General features: G+C 40.0%; 1 protein-coding gene across 32 annotated transcripts in view; it reads left to right on the top strand.

Annotated features, from left to right (window-relative positions):
* The window catches only part of RAPGEF2 (Rap guanine nucleotide exchange factor 2), a 181900-nt gene that overhangs the window by 37868 nt on the left and 123363 nt on the right, over positions 1-20669 (top strand). For 31 of the 32 annotated variants that reach the window (XR_015286523.1, XR_015286524.1, XM_086887896.1 and 28 more), the window contains exon 2: positions 19121-19191. Coding sequence is in view for 30 of the 32 variants with exons in the window: in XM_086887896.1 (XP_086744022.1) it covers positions 19121-19191 (71 nt within the window). In the remaining 2 variants the exon portion in view is untranslated. Of the gene's footprint in view, positions 1-2975; positions 3059-19120; positions 19192-20669 lie in introns of all 32 variants that reach the window. The other variant, XM_086887890.1, reaches the window with a different exon arrangement.

The raw sequence follows: 20669 nt of genomic DNA, 5'->3' as shown, positions 1-20669 counted from the left end.
TTGAATTTCACTCTACCACCTTTCATTGAACTGGGATTTGGAAGATTGATATGTGATGCTTGCTTGCAGGCAGTCATCTACTCTGGGTACCTCAGAACCTTCTCTTGGTTCAGCTAACTTGATCAGCCTTTTTTTAAAATTTAATTTTATTTTAATTTCATATATATATATACATACACACACACACATATATATATGCATTAAGCTTAGTGAATTTGTGTTCTAGATCTGACACTGGTTGTTTTTCTTTCCTTATAAAACAGTAATAAATGTTTTTGGAAGAGAAACCCATGTCTGAATTGTAGAATATATTGAATGGATAATTTCTTACAATTAGAATTTTGGACCTTTTTTCCCTATTAGCAATTAAAGTTTGGCTTTATTTTATGATTGGTTATGCTATTTAGTACTGGCGGTTGTGCTGTTCCAACACAGAGGATTTTTTTTGTTATGGGGGGGAGGGTGGGTAAGACCATTTTTAAATTTTTTTTTTTTGCCTTTGGCATCCATTCTTGTACTTTTAAGGTAATTAAAAACAAAGGACTTAATTCACTGGTCAGCTTGTTACTTGGCTTACATTGCAATGTGTTTATAGTAATTTTGGCTCTTGATTTAATTCGTCTAGAGAGTTTTGTTTGTTGAATTAGATGTTTTAAATGGAAGTCATCAAGGTAATACCATTTTTCTTCTGGAATGTATTTTTAGTTTTATAAGGAGTCATTATTAGGGAGATGTTTTGCAATGTTTAGGTCTCTTGACCCTTATCTTGTTGAAAATTTAGCTTCAGTAATCTTAGTATTAGACTGCTTTGTTGCACAGATTCTTTGGTAAATAGATTAATCTCTGGGTCTTGTGACTATTAATCTTGCTTTGCTGCTTAGGTTTGTTGAGGGATTTCCAGTAATTAGGACATCTTTGTGCTTGGTCTCAAAACAGTTACTGTTTTTTTTTTATTGGTGTTGTAATGGTGAAGTAGGAAACAACCAGATGTATTATTTGGTTACTTTTGCTTCTCATGTTGCATAAAAAGCTTATGAATATCTGAGTGGTTTTTCAAGATACTGACCTGAGGCAGAACCTTCTGAAACGGTAATAATTGTGGGATTCAGTGTTGAAATGCTCATGTAGGAGATATTAAAAGAAAAAAATACAGACTTCTTTTAAAAAGTGCAGGCACTTCATTGCATCTTATGACACTTCACTGTGTTTGCTTGTAAACTGTGAGCTACAGCGAGGCTAAATCAAGAACTTTAATAATGTCAAAATGTATTTCTACAGTAACGTCATTCTTGTTGAATGGTGCCTAGGATTTCAGACAGTCACATGGTCTCTTCTTGCTGAGAGTTTATACTTATCAAAAGGGCTTTTTTGATTTACCTCTTCATGCCTTTTATTAATATCATGTTCTGGAGAAAAGTGTTGACACCAGGGGCAGTGGAATACTTCTTGTATACTTCAATCTCGTGTATATTTTGTTGCAAGAATATTGCTTCCAATTATTGAATTTTCAACATTTTACCATTGCTTCAGACTGCTTTAGGGTGCTTTTTAGTATCAACTGCATAGAGAATAGAAGAAAAGTTGTGTGTGATGCTGTTTGGTCAGGATTATTGTGTTCATTGTGTAAATGAACACAATGGTCCACCCGTAACCCTTTTTCCATATGTGATGCGTGTTGTTGCTTTCAATAAAGCATGCGCTCACCAACAAAGCACTTTCTGGGAATTAAGTTGGATTTATGTGGGCCATCTCAGTGTTGTGAGGGAATTCTGGGACTTTCTTCTGCTGGCTTGAGGTCAGAAATAAAACTTATTCTTGGTGATAGTCATATTAACAATTCAAACAGCAGGCTGTTCAAGTGAATGAAAGGCTGTTAACCAGAAGGGCAATGAGAGCATTTTTTGTTATTTTAATTTGCTTAAGAGAATGAGATTACAGCCAGAAAATTGTCTTGTCAAACAGCCAGATACTGACTTCCTGGTCTTCCATTGCCAAATGCTCCAGCTTCTCCAGCTCCTCCCTTCCTGAGCCCTCTGCCAGCTCATCATGAGAGCCAACATGGGCTCTCATAACTTGGGCTAGTCCTTTCCTTGTTTGTTGGACAAAATGTTACCTGTTGGAGATGTAAGCATTGCTTTTTGTATAAGATCTGAAAATTTGGATAAGCTGTGTTTATTTAAAAGAAAGCAAAGCTCCGTTTTTCTTGAGGTCACGTTTTATTTGTAACATGCAAACTTACATTCATAACTTGAAAGCAAGTAGGATGCTCTGATTTGTTAACATAGTTAACACTTTTAGTTACTGGACTAAGGAAAACTCTGTATTAAATATTAACTTTAATTTAAAAGCCTTTAAAAACTGATCTTTTATTTCAGGTCATTTGTGTTGGCATGAAGTACTTTACAGGTTTGAGTTTTAATAATATTTAAACAATTATTTTGTGAGTTTTAGAATCTGTGTAAATATTTGTGTTTTTAAGTGTTTGATGTTCTCAGCTTGTGCCTTCCTTGTGATTCTCAGCCTTTAAAGTTTATTTGAATTTCTTCTCTATTTCTCTCTGTTGTAAATCTTTCATGCTGTCAAAAAAGTCTGCAACTAGCTAGTGGACTCATAAGTGACAAAAATTGAGATATATACAGGATGTGTACAAAAGCCTTCTTTCTTCAATCAAAAGAATAAATATGTTGCAATAAAAGATGGGGTCCTTGATTCACTTTTTTGATATGTACATTTGAAAGACTAGTTTGTTAGGAACTTCAGCTCTTTACTATGTCATTTATCTGAGTTGTATTCTGACGTTTTTGGATCAGGTTTGCAAGTTTTGTCAGTTCCTGTAAGGCTGTTCTCATAGTACTAAATTTTTTTTCTTGACAGCATCAAAAATTAAGCTTAAACTCAGGTTTTCTTTGCTGATAAATCTTTATCATTCCAGTCAAATTGCTTGTGCAAAAGGTTTGTTTCGTTTTTTTTTCAAGACTTTATAGGAAGAAGAGAATTATAAGAAACTTCTGAAAAGTTTCTGAAATCAGATGTGCTGCAACTCCATTAGTTTATTACCGTGAGTTGTGCTTATTTCTTTGATTATGCCTCTGGATCAGTATTGAATGCAGTATTTGTTTCTCTTCCCCTCTCCCTTGGGAATTCTAAATCACTTGCAGCAAAACTAAAGACCAGTTGGCCTTAGATAAATTGCTGGTTACCAAGTGAGACCGTACCAATGGCACAAGGTGATCAGCTATTGCCAAAGCTTCAAAAGGAGAAATGCCTAAGGATCTATTGTACAACCCTGCTTCTCAGAAAGTCCACTGTTTAAAACATAAAAATTATGCAGTTAATTCCCCAAACACTTAATATCTTTGAAGTAACTCCAGAAAACTAATTCCAGAAAGTGCAGAATGAAGAAAGCTGTCGGCTTTCTTACAGTAGCCTGAGCCTCACATTATCCTGTCACCTTCCAGTTGTGACCATTCCCCCAGATGCCAAAGGAGCGCCCTGCCCGACACCTCCACCAGCCCCATGGTACAGTAAAGGATATCATGTTGACCCTGAACTGCCTGGAATTATCAGCTGGTTCCCTAAAGGGCAAATGGTCTTTCCATATGCTGCTGTGGCTAACTGTGCTCCATATGTGCCTTCTGTGTGACTGTAACTTTAACCTAGTAAATAGCTAACCTCAAATAGCTGCCCTCTTACTTCTCACTCAGCTGGTACCTTCTGTGAGCTCACAGTGCAAGTTAATCATTTCAGAGAGTATGTGTTCTTGCATTAAAGGTTGAGCTTAGAGTCTTGTCATGTGCCGTGGGAAAGAAAATCAAAATATCCGTGGAAGGAAGCTGCTCTGTAATTTAAGGTTAGAAATCTATGACTTCTTCATATACTAAAATGAAAATGTAGTATTTCAATAATTAACCCCCTCCCCAAAAAAACCCCAAAACACAAAACAAGGCATTTGCTGTTCTTGTTAACTAGGTCTTAGAACAAAAGAAGAAAAAAAGAAGCAAAAAGGGAAGTGTAAGTCAATGGTAAAAAAAGTGCAGACCTTGACCCCTGGGTTAGACAACTGTGCAGAGCCAGCTAAATCATGACTGTAACTCTGGGGAATCTCCTCTGGCAAAACTTGCTGTTGAAACTGGAGGAACAACTGTCTCTGTCTGTCAGCGTGGTCTTTCATCTGTACAGTACCCACCCGAGCAGAGCTGGCAGAAGACAGCACACAGTACATGTGCTGCATCAGTACATAGCTTGCAATCGTCATGCAGTCTCTGGGAGGCTGCAAAAAGGTCTTCCCAATCCTCCAGGGCAGAAGTTTAATTTAGCAGTGCCTGTTCCCCCAAACTGCATGCAAGGCAGGTTTTGTGCCAGCGTGTGCACTAAATGTGAGTGAGCAAATAGTATTTGGCCATAGTGGAGTCAAACTGCAGGTAGCTTAAATTTGTTACTTGTGACAGAGACCCACAAATCTTGCCTTTTTTCCAGTCCATTCAGCTGTGGGAAGATAAATACAGAGCATAGAAGCAGTGCAGTCTTGGTGCACTCGAAGTACAGAGGGGAAGGAATCACAGAATATTTAGAGTTGGAAGGGACTCACAAGGATCATTGAGTCCAACTCTTAAGTGGATGGCCCATATGGGAATCAGATTCATAACCTTGGCATTATTAGCACCATGCTGTAACCAGCTGAGCGAACTGAAGCTGCAGGGTCCCCTATTTGAGAACAGACATAAAGTATTTGCAAAATTTACAAGAAAATGATTGCATTGCTGGTTGTTTTCATGGACACATCCAGCTTATGTGCTTGTTCTAGAGCTTCTGGCTGCTCTTTGTACCTTCACAAGTGCCAAAAAGCTTTAGTTAAAAGTACAGCTGGAAACTCTGTAGAACTTTTACCAGATTTTGCAGGATTTGACTCGCCATTAAATGTGTGGGGTCTTGGAGCTGCTGCTGGATTCATTCAGACTTTTTTTAGTATCTGAGACTGCCAAGAGAGGTGACAAGTTCTTTTCCCCCCCGGTAGTTTCTTCAGGGCTGTTTTCCCTCTAGCAGCTGCTTTGAGACCTCTAATTCATTTCTATGCTGACCATCAACTCTGCTTCTGTCTGTTAGGGCTAAATGCTACTAGTATTATTGAAACTACAGAAGGGAATGCACTAGAAATATAAGGAATTCATTTATTTGAATTAAGGATGAGAAAAAAGGAAATGGTAGATTATTTGCCAGTCTACACCAATTGATAGCTTCAAAAAAGAGCCAAAAACTAGAAGTTTTTCTGAAAAGAATCAAACTTTTGAAATGGAATTAAGAATGCTGGTGAGAGAGGTAAGGTGGAGGGGCTAATGTGACGAGAGAAAACCTTATCTTAGGTTTTAAAGAAGCTCTCAGCTGTAGTGCATGGCTCTTGTACGTAGAAACAATGATTTTATAATCTGGAAACATTTGTTTGTATTGTGGATGAAAAGTTTGCAGTCTGACCACTTTTTCTTGAACTAGATAATTTGTCTGAGACTGCTGACCACTTGCAGATTAAATAGATAGATTCTGACAGACAAGCCACTCCTTGATGTGTGACACTAGAAACAATACTTGTGATCTGTGTTAAATGTAACTGAGAATGTTGTCTTCAAAGGAAGAAGTCTTAACACTTACCGGCTTCCCTGTCAGTTTGCACATGCTGTGATGATTTTTCAAAGAGAGGTCAGGTCCTGCAGGATGCTTTAGTTGAGAGGCAGCAGGCACACTGAGGAAGGCTTGTGATGATGCAGGGATGGTGTAACTACTGGGCTTTATTTTTGGACTTGGGGGTAGTGAACAGGATGCAGAAAGCACCTTGGATTTCCACAGAGCTAGTTTTGATCCAGTTCTGCTGACTCCCTGTGGATCTGCCTTCTACATCTCCCTCTCCAGAGTTTCTGTGGCTTATTTCTCCAGCAGAGAAGTGCTGTCTAAATGTAGTGGAGGCTGTTGTGGGTATTGCCTGACTCCTGACTTAATGAGCCCTTCCAAGTGGGGTTGGAGAGCAGAAAGCAGAAACAGTAATTAGCTCTCGGTACCAACAGGCAGCCACGGAGGCCAGAGCTGGTAATAAACCTGCCTGGATCTCAGTTGCTCGTGCTGAACACCACAGGTGTGGTGTCCTTGTGCCTTGCCCTCCCATCCCGCTGTAGCCATTTCCCTCAGTCACTGTGGCCAGCCTTAGTAGGAGTGCTCTGCTGTTAGTCAGTGTCACTAATCATCAGTCTTTGCCTAAAGCTCAGACTCCCTGGTGAGCGTGGTGCATCCACATGTCCCAGCAGATGTTCCTGGAGCAGGGCTCCTGGAGGAGATGGCAGTGTTTCTGCGTGGGTCTCCCATTTCTTTTTGTCATCCAGCATCACCATAGGCCACTGTATCTTTAGGAAAGGTTCACTGTTGTTTGAAATGGCGTTTGTCACTCCTGTGTTCTCGTGGCAGACTCGGGTTAAAAACGTGGAAAAGTGTTTGTTTTTTCAATGTTCTAGGACAGTCGAGGGCATGCAAGTTAACTTTGGTCATATGTATTAGTACAGTCTTAGGAATGTTTAGATAGTGATGTGGTGCTCAAACCTGCTTGGAGTTGGGTTCCTAATTGCAAGGGCTTCTTGCCACTGAATGTGGTGTTCCGATGGCAGAGATTGCACCTATTGTCCATCTGAGTGCTTTTGGGAGGGGTGTGATGTTTGACTGCCATGCCTTACCTGAGCTCTGTTTGGAGTTGTTTTTAATGTTGAGTGAGTCCTCACACTCAGGAGATAAGCAGTAATCTCTGAGGAGGAATGTGCATACCTTTAATGTCTGATTTTGGGGACAACACATGATTTTAAGCTGCTGTGAAGGTATGCACTTGGTTTAAGAACAAATGTCCTTTGCTCAGGAGTTGATAAGCAGTATCTTGTTAAGATTTGGTAAATGGATGGCTGTCATATGCTCAGTCTAAATTAGTTTGCAAATCAACCGGCAAGTTTTTACATATCAAGAACTGGTTTAAAAGTTTATAAAAAATGATGCTTAAGAGCTAGGCCAAAATACTCTGTTATGAAACCAAGGGTGTGTATTTTATTATACAAGAGGAATTCAGTGTTATATCTCTAACACGTGTTTAACTTGCACTGAGCAAAGCATGTGACATATGGTCCTGCTCTGGAAAGACTATGGAAAAACCTCTTTCCCTTTAATATGGCTTGGATTAGGATTCTGAGAGGCTGCCTGCTGTTGTCCTGTGGACAAGGTTTTTCATGTGTAGGTGTGTTTGGTTTCTCAGTCCCACAACACTTGCTGTTGGTGCTTTGGAGGCTGCACCGCCTGCTGACTTGTAAATGTCCGTCTTTGTTGGGGCTTCTGGGGAGAGAAACGACTATAACATCTGGAGGGATGTTTTTGAACTTCAGTAAAATAAATAAAAATCAGCTGTGGCATAACAGCCACACATCTCAGTAGCAGTTGGTAGATGGTTTGTAGGCCAGCCTAGAGCAGTCACTGCTATTGTGATGCCTTGAGTTCTTAACTTGGAAGTCCCTGGTCAAAAAAAAATAACTGGCAATTTCTCTGTCTCTTTATGGTTGTTGGTACCCTTTTAGAAAAACACATGCAGCCAAGTCAGGGAATAGAGTATGTGGCCGATCAGCTTAATTCACAGCTTCCAGCCTTCTCAGAATCTCCTCTGTTTGTGATAGTGAAAATCATGTCTGTGTGACCATCTCTGTAATCTGTGGTACAAATGCAGTATCTAAGGTATAGGTGTTAGGTCTTGGTGTTGAGCTGTCTGATGCATGGAAGTGGATTTGGGTCTGATGGATGCCTTCAGCAGGTGTGATGAGATGAAAAGGATTTCAAAGAGCTGAGAAAGAGCTACCTAGAGCTGCTAATGGGGGGTACTTGAGAAGGGTGGTTCCAGATTCTCTCCTGTGGTTTAACAGTACAGCCAAACCAGCTGAATGGTTGGTTTGTTTCCTCCAGAAGGGATTTTTTTAAGGGCCGGCAGAGTGAAGTTTCACTTGACTTCTCTTGTATTCTTTAAACTTCCATGCGGCTTCTGACGGTTTTCCCTTGTGCGTGCTGTGCCAGGTAAGACTGAACCAAGACACCCAAGTCCTTCCCTCTAAGGACAGTGATGTGTTCCACTTCTCCTTAAGAGGCAGAATCAGAGCAGACAGGCTGAACCCAGCTCATCCACCTCCTTTGCCACCCAGCCAGTGTGCTCCCACGTCCCCTGGTTCTGGTGCAGTGTTGTGTGGGCTGTCTGTGGGTGCCTGAATGACTTCTGCTTGTTGCACTTGGACCATTAAAGGGTCACAGTATAAGCCTGAGACAGAGAGGAGGCAGCTGTGCCAAGCAGGGTTTCCTCTCTGAGCAGACAGATGCTCTCCCAGAGCCCAAGAGAGCACCTTAATCTCAAAAGTGGTGGTCACATCCTTCCAGAGCTGGCATTACTCTTCTGTGTAAAGGAGGCAAACAAACAAGTAAAGTTCTAAAGTACTTTTCACAGAAAAATCATCAAGCCTGAATTTGTGGAAGTCATTCAGCAGTGGAAGGGCACTAGCTTGTGTTTTCCATCTGGTTCTATGGGCACTTGGAGCTACATTTCCATTGCAGTGCGGTGGCCTGAGAGGGACCCTGCTTCACCACCACCATGATCCTACAGAAGCTTGACCTCTGTGGATGTTTGCCCATTTGAAGTGTAGATTTCTTAGATGATTCTGCTCCAAGAATGAAAATGTGTGCTGAAGTCAGAGCACTGCCCCCAGTATGCCCATCCGAAATACTGGAATTGATTCAACCCTGGGTAATATTTAAAAAAACAAACCTGAAACTTACGTCCCTCTCAGAATTCTACCGTTGCTTATAGGAAGAAAAAAAAAAAAAGGTCAAAAAAAATCCCAAAAGATAATAATTTGGAATTATGAAATGAAGTCTCTGTTTCAGAAAATATGTGAGCTAAAAAATTAATTCAGGCTTGATGATTATTCTGTGGAAAGACTTTAGTTAGTTCTATACTTTAAGACTTTAGTTGTCTGTTTGCCTCCTTTACACAGAGGAGTAATGCCAGCTCTGGAAGGATGTGACCACCAGTAGCTTTTGAGATTAATTTTTGGGTGAAGAATGATTTGACTTGCAAATATGTACTTCAGTATGATCATTTGCCTGATAGCCTGGGAATAATCTTCATGTGACCTACTGTTGATGCTTCAAGTAAGATTTATATCTCTTGGAAGCAATGCTCTGAAATATGCTTGAAATGTATCTGCTAACAAAAAGAAGGATCATGACTCTTGGCTATCTGTCTAAATGAATTTTAATGCTTTCTTTAAAAACATGAATATAAAGGATGTTTATTGGGATAAAAACTTTTGAAACTAGTTGTGTTTTTTTTCTCCCTCTTCCTTATGATTTTCTTGTATCTGCCTTTTTTTTTTAATTCATAAATATGAGGAAACTGAGCAACATTATTTCCCATTTAAAAAAACCCAAGCTCTCAAAAGCAAAAAGAAATAGTGCAATTTTACTTCAACAAATACCCGCTGTTGCCTTTGTGGTTGGAAAGGGGAACTTTATTTTTGTTTTGCTTGTTTTGTGTTTTTGCTTTGGTTGGTTGTAAGCCAGCAATATAAAATGATTGTAAGCCAGCCACAGAAAACAAGTCACTGTATTTTCTGTTGATTATAGTACTACGGAGATATTTTCGTAGTAAGTTCTGGCAGAGCACAGTTCTCAGCGCGTGCGGGTTCCTTTTGTTTCTGCATGTGAGTTGTCATGGTAATAAGCCAGGAGCTGCAGCCTGGAGTTCCTCATTGCTTAAGCCCAGCTCAGTGGTGATGCTTTTTGACAAGTAACCTCTGGAGGAGTGGTCAGCATCTCCCCTGGCTTCATGGGCTTCTCAAAAACCCCAGTTTACAAAGTGGAGGTGAAGTGGCCCTGATGCTCTGGCTAGAAAGGAGTGTGTTGCTGGCTGGATTGGGATTGAATTGTGCCTGGGAAGTGATTTTTCTGGTCGAGGGTGGAACTTGTGTTTCGGCGTAGTTTTGGGGTTTGTTTGGTTTTGGTTGGCAAGGGAGAAGATGCACAAACCAAAGGGTGGAGTGTGATGACATTCAGCTCTTGGGACAGTGCTGATACCCCCATTTCATTGCTGGGCTGCTCCTTCCCAAGAGCACAAGGAGGTTTGTTCCAAGGTCTTGTTTTAGAAGCAAGGTATAATGTAGTTATGTCTGAGAAATTGCATAAATATGAGCAGTTGGGGCTGCTACAGCTTCAGATACAGACAGATGATGGCAGGTGACAGAGCAGAGGTGGCTTAGTGGGTTACCCCTTCATCAGCTCAGGCACATTTCTGCCTTATCCTGGTACTGAATTTACTATTTCTTCACAATGAAAAGCTTAAAGTATTCACAGGAGCAATTACCACGTATTAGTTGATGAAAGGCACCTCTCCTGTGTCACTGTGACATTTTTGCTCATGATTTGGAATACTTGCCCCATTTAACACCTCTGGTCCACCGTGTGTTCATCCACCACAATACCAGAATGCTACAAAGTGTATGTTATGGGGATTTTTGTTATGATTGCAACACTTTTAATGATGCATTTGAAGAAGGAATGCTGTGTAGCTCTGGAGTTGATGTTGAAGTACCAGGACCTAGGCTTTACAGAGACTTAATTTTTTTCACAAAATAGTTTGCCCTTGCCCACTGTAAGGAAGTTTGTATGGTGGTTTCATCTGGGTCAAGTTTGTAGTGGTGTGCTTCCTTCGTGGCAAGTTGTTTGACTGGCTTAGTTATTCCTAGATTGTGTGAACTATAGTCCTTGTGAGCAACCTCAGTCATGGATATGAACCTGCCTGCTTTGAAACCTGTAGACTAATTATGCACACTCAAAAAGCCCCCCAAACCCACCACTAAAAGTGTCTGTCATATCTTAATCTTGCTCTCTCACCTCTTGAGGAATCCTCTAAGCACAGCTAACTACTGACCCTATTTTTGGAAGGCAATCTTAGATGATTCACCATGGTCTTCTTTTTCTGGCCACTTTAGTTGTTCTTCGTGATGTTTATCTCTGGGCTGATATCCTTTAAAGTGCTTCTGCCATCAGTAGCTTGGTGACTACTAGAAGTTACTTTTTGACTTAACTCCAGGACATTTATGTTTTATTTTTCCCTTTTCAGTTCCTGATTCTTTATTTTTTTTTTAATTGAAAGCTGTCATTCATTATAGTACTGTATGTTTGAATAAACTTACATAAAATTGGTCTCTGCTACAAATAGTTGTTTAAAAATACGTACCACCATATTAATAGCTGATCTATTTATTAGTGCAAGATTGATTTTTGTTTAACAGGATACTGGGTGTTGTTTCACATAGCTAATGAAAAATGTGGGATAAATAACCCTATCTCAAAACAATTTGAAACTTTCCTTAGCATTAAAAAAAAATCCCTCTGCAACAAATGATCTGAATATTTGTGCAATGAATGTGAAAATGTATTTAACAGCCTTAATACAAACCTCCACTACTGGCAATAAATATTGAAAAGATGCAAAAAGCCAAGTACATATATTTTTAATGGTGAATAACTGAAGTGCCTTTTATAATTATGGACTATGCTGTCAGTAGGAACGATCTTTTGTGCTGGAACTGGTTTTCTTGCATTTGGACATGCAATCAACCTTTGGATTTCTGACTGCAGAACTTGGGCTTTTATGTTAAGCATTTAATTGTCTGACTTCTGCAAGTCCGGAAAGCAGAAAAGAGATGCACTGCACTACCCTGTAATTTCCTATGCTCATTAGTTTGCTCATGGACTTCTATGGCATGGCAGGCTTTAATTTCCCATCTAACCTTTCCATGTTCATCCCCCCATCTTATGGGATGATTATAATAATGAATGTCTTTAATTTTTTTTTTTTTTCTTCTTTATTCTGCTGTAATCTTTATGACTAGCAGGATATGTTGAATCAATTGGATTACTCTTGAGACAGTGTTAAAAGTCTGTTAGTGTGGGTGGGTCTTTGAACCTTCCAACTCATTACTGTACACTTCCAATTAGGAAAAAAATTCTAAAATGCAGATATGAGCATGTAGTGAAATTGTCTTTTGAGGGAAGCTCTTTAGAAAGAAAATAATTCACAAAAGAAAGAATCTTGGAAAGACGGGAAAGCTGATTTCAGTACCTTGCTGAAATATCATATTTCTCTATTTATTATCTCAGTTATTGTACTGTGCTCCTATGGTGTTTATCCAGCATCTGACACCAAAGAAGTGATTCAATTAAGACTTTGGAAAAGCATATTTCTATTCTGTACTGGGACTACTCCCAGGAAGATGGGATTTCTCCTTTTTCTTTATGGGGTTTTGGAGTTGCTCCTGATGCATGGAGATGCTCCCTTCATGCATGGGTGCTTCAGTTCCAGATTAAAATAACCTGTTCCTCCTGTTGAAAAATTCCATCTGTAACCCAGAACAAATATCCCCACCTTCCCCATGGTGGAGTTAAAAATAACAATTTTTGTGTGTCAACAACTCTCAACAAGATCAATACAGTATCTCTTTTCCTCTGCCTAGAGGAAGTGAAGGCTTGGGTTGGCTGGATGGCTTGTAAGCTCCCTTCTGGTGAAGGCTGAGTCCCAAGCTTGGTCATGCCTGGTTGCTGTGGAGTGATGTTTTGTCATGAATTTCCCAGAATATAATGCATGTTAGTTGAGATAAATGCATACATGTTAAGATGGTAAGATTTTTCAGAACTTTCAGGTAAATTTACAAAACTTATGTTCTTCCTGAAAACACGGTTCATGGAATTTCATTCATGTAAGTACCAATGGAGGCCATTAAACATACGTAATTTCACTTAAATATTTAATTTCTTATTGCATAGCTGCCAATTCAGCATCAATAAATTATTTCCAATAATGTAGGCTTTGGTTTATTTTAAGCCACAGATCTTTATGTACAATAGTAAGAATGGCTTGCAGAGAAATGTTGTTGTAGCTTACAGTAAAGTTAAAAAGAAAAATTTGTCTTCAGTTGGTGGTATAATAGGTTGGACACTGGCAGGCTTCCTACGTGGCAGTGCCCTCACCTGAATTTGAAGGTCCTGGTGTAAGAAAAAGAATGTTAAAAATTTGCAGGCAAATACTTCTTTTTAATCTCTTTATGGCTCAGTGATAAGCATGTACATACCTGGGCATGCTCCTGCACAGCAGCTCTGAATGTGTTCAAGTTTTTTTCCACTGCTGGCACGCTGGAGGTGAAGATGAAATGTTCTTCTTGGCATGGCAGTGATTTTGATATCAGCAATACTGGATTTTTCTGTCACGGTGGAAATCAGTTTTTGTGGTTTGCTCCTGTATTTTGCAGGTCAGAATTTGCAAGATGTGAGCTCACCCTTAGTATTTAGTACCCCTCAGGTCTTTGCTGCAGAGGGAGGTTTGGCTGGGGCAGCTGATGTGCCCCCACCTCCTGCCCTTCCCTGCCTGCCTGCACACCTTGCTGTCTCTGAAGGCAGTGACTTGTGTCATCTCCTGAGCTGCTCTGGGTGGGAGCCTGGCATTTTAGTGTGAGCCAGATGTGAACAAATCTACGTGGGCTACAGCTCTTCCATGCACTTGGAGGTTTTTGTGTAAGCCAGATGGGATTGGTGTTGCTGTAGTCCAGTCTCTTTCTTTTGGTGATGTTGGCACTGCTTTGGCCTGGGTGAGCCAGTACAGGCAGCCAGACAGGCCAGTGCTGAATCAATAGTAGAGGGGAACAAAAAAAAAAAAAATGTAATGTGAGTGCTTGGTATAGCTACCCTAGTGGCCTATAGTCTCATGATTTCAGGTTCTGGGTGTGTGAAGAAAAGGGAAAAAGACAGGAGCCTACAGCTACAATGAAAGAGAGGCAGGACTTCCACAACCTGGGTTTGGATTGTCACGTCGTTGCTCAGTAAGAAGAAAAAACTTGGCACTGCTGCTCTTGTTAGTACATCACAATTTGGGGAGGTTCCCGTCTGAGCTAAAATAACTGTTCAGTCAGCCATATAGAAATGCCTCTCTTCCTGCCAGCAGTTTCATGGTCTGTTGAAACCCATCAAAGACATTGAGGTCCCACCTCCTCCGGGCTGCAGGAGAGGGTTGCCTCCATGTCCTCGACACTGGAACTCATGGATCTCATCCTGCCAAGACAGCGGCCTGAAGCTGGGTCTCTTCGAGCAGGTGCTCACCCTGGGGCTGGGGAGGTGGCAGGAATCAGCATGGAGGGACTAGGAGGGACCTCTTGTCTTGACAGCAGTGAAACTTGGGCTTGAAATGTGGTCTAGAGTGGCAACATATGGTGGGGAGCAAGTGTATCCCCTCCCTTTGGAGCCTGGTTCTCCTGGGGATTGACTGAGTGTGAGCTAAAGATAGGTTATTTTTAAGAGATCAGCCTTTCAAAATACATTGTGCTCTCAACAGGCAGATATTTTTGAGCCTCAGGTGGATATTAGGTGCTCTGAAAAGTTACTTTTTTTTCCTTTCAAGACTGTGAATCAAGGAGTTAGCTTGTTTTTTATTTTTGCCTTTTGATTTGAAAGAAACCAAACTATTATAAGATGAAAGCTGCTCTCTGCTTGTTTGCCACATCACAGAAATAAGTGAATTTCTTACTTGGAGAGCCATGAATTTCTCAGGATTTTGCTTAACTGTGGCAAGGATGAATAGTTGAGTTTGGTCTTTAGTTTCGCACCTTAATGCAAAGCAGGAGTGAAGCCAGTGTAAGCTTGCAATTTTTAGAGGGGTTTAAGTTTTTCAGTCCAAAATAGCAAATTTTCACATTTCTATTATCTTAATAAAGTAAAAATGTCTTCATTAAGCAAGTATGAATTTGGGGCTAGCATTGTGGTTTGGATTTCTCTGATTTGTGTAACTGGCAAATATGTTTGAAGCACAAATCAAATGGATAGAAAGTCTGGGCATAAACATAGACAGATTTTTATTAGAATGGAGAGCAGAGGTAAGGTTGTAGACCAATATGTTTCCGCAGATCTAATTCAAGTTGAGCTGGGTTAAAACTTGCGTGTCTCTGTTTTGTTTCAAAGTACAGTCAGAACTTTAAAGTGATCCATCTGACATCAAGGAAACAAGTAAATTAAGAAGTAACACTGAATTAAACAAATTTTGTGCTACTTCCCACACAGCAACCCAAGCATATGACTTTGGCTGCAGTACAGATTTAAGTGTAGATTAGATTTCAGTCTTTTAGCTTTCATTTAAATAAAAACAAGCCTTAAAAGTTGTGCTGATTTGTGCTTTGCATTTAAGTTTTGGGTTTGGAGTTTCCATTGAGATGTTTTTTCAAGCTGTTGCCACAACCTTTGTGTAGCAAGATCAACTGAGCCTTTGGCTTTTTCTTTTTTTTCCCCTTTCTTTTCTTTTAATTCTGCCAGCTGGATAAAACTAGAAAGCAGAAAGCTGGTAGTTCTCTGAACTTTTGGCTAAGTAGTCCTTCCTGTAGCAGAATATTTGACCAGTTGTAGTGGTGATGATTAGCTTTGCTCCTCTTGGCAAACTCTCACCGAGTTACATTGGAAACAATGAAGGGAGAAACTGGAGAGAATGGCGTTCTCTGAAGTTTCGGTGGCTCGCTCTGCCCTCCGGTGGTTATTTGGGTGCTCGCCTTGTAAAAACAGCATCCAAGCAAGCATCTGTGCTCTTCTCACTTGCCTACTTCTACATATCCTGTGCATTAGCTAGAGGCAGCTTTCAGGGACACTGGGAACTGGCAGAAATGTTTGTGTAAGTCACAGCGAGCTTAAATTTAGCTGCTGCTTTAAGGATTTTGCTTAACTAGTCGGCATAAATCATGTAGGCATGCCATGTCCTTTAAAGACAGAGTTATTTTCCTGAGACATTTAGAAGTTTAGCTTTTGTCAAGCCTCTTCAATATCAAAATCAAAAACTTTCATAGCTTACATGCCTAAGTTTATGTGTGTGTTATTTTTGTGAAATGGTTTCATTTCATGCACTTGGAATCTGCTTAGAATATTGCAATACTTGGCACAGATGTTTCTGAAGGACTCTTGCATTCTGTCAATTCATTTTGAATTAAGAAGTTCAAACAGCTATTTGTGTTGGATAATGGGTATTTTTGACAAGCAAGCACAGTGTAATTTTTCTTGAGACAATGGAAAACTGATGTGACCTAAGAACAATAACTTGACATTCTGATTTTATTTTTTTTTAATTGCCTTCCTCCTCTTCCATGCTGCAGGATGACTGGAAGCGTGCAGAGCCTACTGACCACGTATGAATATATATATTTGCTCTTTTGTCTCTGCTGTAGTTTTTTTGTACTTTGCAGCATTATGGAGAAGTTGATTGAAAGAGATGTTGCTGAGTTTTTGTTACTTCAATTTCAATGCCAAACTTTTGGTGCTAGAGGGAGCTGTTCCCTGCCGGATGCCTCTGGAAAGATCCCGCTTAAGGAATGGGCAGCAGCTCACTTTGGCACTTCTTGGAAACATCCAGTGCATGGCAGCTGAGATGTTAGAATGTTTTCTTGCTGCCCATTTTGTTTTCGTTTTTTCCCCCAAATCGAAAAAAAAAGGCCTTCATCTTGGTTCTCTCAGATGAGAGATCATTGACGAGGTATCATTAGCCAGCAGCTATGATGGAAGCACAAGTAGACTTCATTAATTGTGTTTTTTTCCTCACTTCTCCCTTTTATCAGAGTTCTTAAGATTTTGTTTTTTAGTAAATCTCTTTTTATCCCTTTTTTTATAAATTTTAGTCAAGGACATCCACCATCTGCAGTTCCTCATCTGGGGACCTGTGGGATGTTGTATTTGCAAATATTTGTATTTAGAAAGGGAATTATTTACTTTAAAGAAAGGAGTTCACTAAACATACCTTGTTGGTTGTGAAATTGGTCAGAATGACTTTAGGCTAGGCTGGATGAGGCTTTTAAACACCTCATCTAGTGAAAAGAGACCCTGCCCATGACAGGGGTGTTGGAATTATGATCTTTAACATCCCCTTTAACTCAGACCGACTCCCTTCCCTGATTTAATGCATTCCCCCTGCACTGAGTCACTTCAGCTGCATTTCTCTCGGAACACGACCTGCGTTCATCACTCCTTTGTCCACCTGTAGGGTTGATCACTTGGTTTGTGTCACCCATCAGTTTTTGAAACCACATGCACCTGGGTCCACTCCTGGGTCTGCAAGCTAGCATCCTTAATGGTTCTCTATTCTTCTGTGAATACTTTACAGCAGAGAGCCTCTGCCACCCCAGAGAGACCTCTGTGCAAGACGGTCACAGGAGGTTACTCTCCTTTTTTCTCTGCTTGTTGTTAGCGAGACTTGCTGGAAATGCGTTAGGGCAGCACTTTCTGGCCAGGCTCTTTTCCATGTAAGATGCTGCTACAAGCATCCAATCCTCAGTGGTCCCCTCCCAGCTTCCCATGGCAGCTGTTGGTTTGTGCCGTGGAGTCCGGCGCGTCTGGATGAGCAGCAGCGGTGCCACGGGGACTGTCTGGCTTGCATCTTGCACTGCTGCCAGCACAGGGCTCCTGGGAGCCTGTGCTCACCTCCAGCCTGTCTGCAGAATGAGCAGGTCACTGACTACAGCAGACATGTCTTTTCACACACTTTTATTTGTATGAAAAAAGGAGTAAAGAGTTGAGCCACTACTGTATCTTCTCTAGTTGTATGTGCAGAGTGTCACTCCATCCCAATATGTGCTTAATTACTTTTGTCTTTGATGTGCCCTCTGCTCTTCACAGGACCAAAGCCTCTAGAGGGCAGGGGAGCAGAAGGGCCAAAATTGAAGTGAAATTGCAGCCCTTTGCCTTGCATGTTTCTTCTGCTTTTTCAAACTGAACATTTGCCTTTTCAACTGTGACATTGTTTTTGCTAAAGAATGTGAATAACATTTATTTAGCCTTAGCCACTGAGTGTCATTCCTGGTATCTTTTCTGATCTGTACCACGGTTTTAACAAGTACAACGTATTTCTACACTTAATATTTTTATTGGCATTTTCTTTTTCTTTCTTAAATTGAAGTTCTCTCTGCAATGTCAATTCTTTGTCTTTGCCCAGAGAACATTCTTTCATTGTGTCTGAAAACAAGTATTTCTGTTCTTTTTAGGCAATTTTAAATTCACAAATTTGATAGCTTTGATATATTCCATTACTTGAAAAACATCTTCTTACAGTAAGTTGTGAGAGTGGTGTTGGTGTTAGTTTATTCTCAGCTTTGTCAGCCTCTGCTAGTGGTTGGTGGACTGTTGCTCTGATTTTTGATGAGTTATGGATCATACTTTGTCTCTCAACTAGCAAGTTTTAAAATAAGAAAAAGGATGATGAAACAGCATGAAATCCATGAGCCAAAGTTAAGTCACTCTAAATAGAGGTTGTTGGCTTGACTGAAGCTTTCTCTTAAATGCTGTAGTTATTTTAAGTATAACTTGAGCAGCCTGGCATTAGTGTTTCCACAGTTGCATTTCAGGATGTTTCAGTCTTGGATGTTGTTTTCATATCTTTATTAATGTTTTGTCAGCTGGATATTGGAGGTCCACAATGGCTGAATGTAAAATTTTACCACGTTACAACTAGGATCATAATTGGTTTTTCTTATTATTTCGTGCCAATAATGTTCTGTTCATGCCAGCTTTTTTATTCTCATTTAAGATTGTGGATTATCTCTGTTTGAAGAGGATACAATTTTAGAAATATCTCTTTACAATGGGGTATTTCATTAGACTATGTTGTACTTTTTTTCTTTTCCCCTGAACATGAAAAGACCGATTTCTTATGACCTTGCTTTACAAAGTAAATGAAAGCTTTGGGATGCTGGCTTTGGAAAGCAGGACTGTGATAGTTGCAAAATAGTTCACTGTAATTCTGGACTAGGCTTGTTTCCTAGACATAGAGCAATGACAGCAAAATCAGAAAGGTTTCTGTATTTGATGCCGACATACTATCATTCTTCCTCGTGTGAGGTTCCAAATTATAATCAAAGGTGTTCCTTCAGGTTGCCTGTAACCTCCTGAAAGTGTCCCTATGACCCCTGTTAAGAGAACCTTGGATGCTTTTAAAACCAGTATTTTAACAGCTTGTGCCAAACTGAGAATACTAAAAACGTTTTCCTTGTTTTTGTAGGACTTGGAGATTGTGTATTCATATTTACATGGAATGGAAGCATTGTCTAATCTGAGAGAGCATCAGCTAAGGTACGATACTTTATCATTAAAAACCATATATGTTAATGCACTAACAAGGCAAAGGAACAGTAATTGTGGTAACCATATACTACTCCTGTGTACCCTACCTCAAACTGCCCATCACTGCATTCTTTTCTTCCCTTCTTTATTTTTCTAATTCTTCCTCCTTGTATGTCTGCATAGTGTATCTCTATTTGTTTCTTCCTATTTCTCTCTATTATGGATGCATTTATTTTCTTTTCAATCTTTTGAACTAAATACTTACAGAGAACAAGCACATTAATTGATTAAATCATCTATGTAATATAGTAATCATGGAGCAGAGTCTGTATTTCAGCTTCTGTTTCAGTTTGTGCTTGCTTTTGTGTGCAGATTTTAGATGTGTTATGTAAAACATGCAAATAATACTAGTGAAGATGTTTGATAGATGTCATCCACACTTCTTACTAAAATGTTTCATGAAGCAAATGAATTCAAGTCAAAACTTTTTTGAGGGCGTCCCATCTTTTTGTGAAGACCTGTGTTTGTTTGATTTTTAAGTAGTTGTTTCAACTGTCCTCCCATAAGCATCTTATAGCAGAGGTTTCTAAGGGTATTTGGGCATCAGAGTGAGGCTGGCAGCTACAGGAGGAGGCCAGCACATCTCCTGTGTGCCCTGTGGGTAGAGAGGGGTGAATTACTGCTGGTTTATATCTTGAGCTTTGCCAACATTTGCCACATCTGGAGATGCTGAAGCAACTTTGACTTGATTTATGCCAGTTTAGGTTCTAATTTCTGGCTTCTTGCTTCGTCATTCTGTGGGAGTGCACATTCCCAAGCCAATATTCTGTAATTCAGAGAAAATAAAAGGTGGGGCTTGCTTTCTTCCAAAGTGCTTGAGACACATTTTGCAATGTGAATGTTAACTTCAAAGAAGTCTCTGTAATTACTTTTGCTTTGGAAGGAGGTCATGGTTGCATTCAGTTGAAGTATTTTGTGTTATGTTGTTACATACAATACTTTAAGCATGTGAAGTTTGGTATAGCTGGAGTAGAAGTGATGTTAACTTGTTTACAAAGATCAAAGTGTGCACATATGGTGGTGTGGTATGTTAATGTGTGCTTTTTGGCTTCCTGTGCAGCATGAGCTTCTTGCTGAGGAATGTGTGGAACTCACTCTCCCAGCATAGCGAATTCCTCAAAGAGAGCTTCTGTTTACAGTACCATACATGGAAAAGGCTGGGCTGCCTGCAGATGTTGGACTGAAAGCTTTTATAGTATCCTGTAGGATACAACTCTTCTTATGGCAGTGGAATGCCACAGAAGCCTCTGAGATTCATTAAAACCCCAAAGTATTAAATGTAACCTCTAGTAGTGAATAACTTAGCATATGGCTTGCTGGTGATCTCATCTGTAATTTATTGCATTTGTTGAGGAAGTGGATAAAGATCATGTTTGAGTGATTGAGCAAAAACTGGACACCAGTATTGATCAGAGCTAATTAAAATT

This window comes from Cyanistes caeruleus, chromosome 5 (assembly GCF_971803275.1).
Source record: "Cyanistes caeruleus chromosome 5, bCyaCae1.hap1.1, whole genome shotgun sequence".
NCBI lineage: Eukaryota > Metazoa > Chordata > Aves > Passeriformes > Paridae > Cyanistes > Cyanistes caeruleus.
This window is presented reverse-complemented; position numbering and strand designations above follow the sequence as displayed.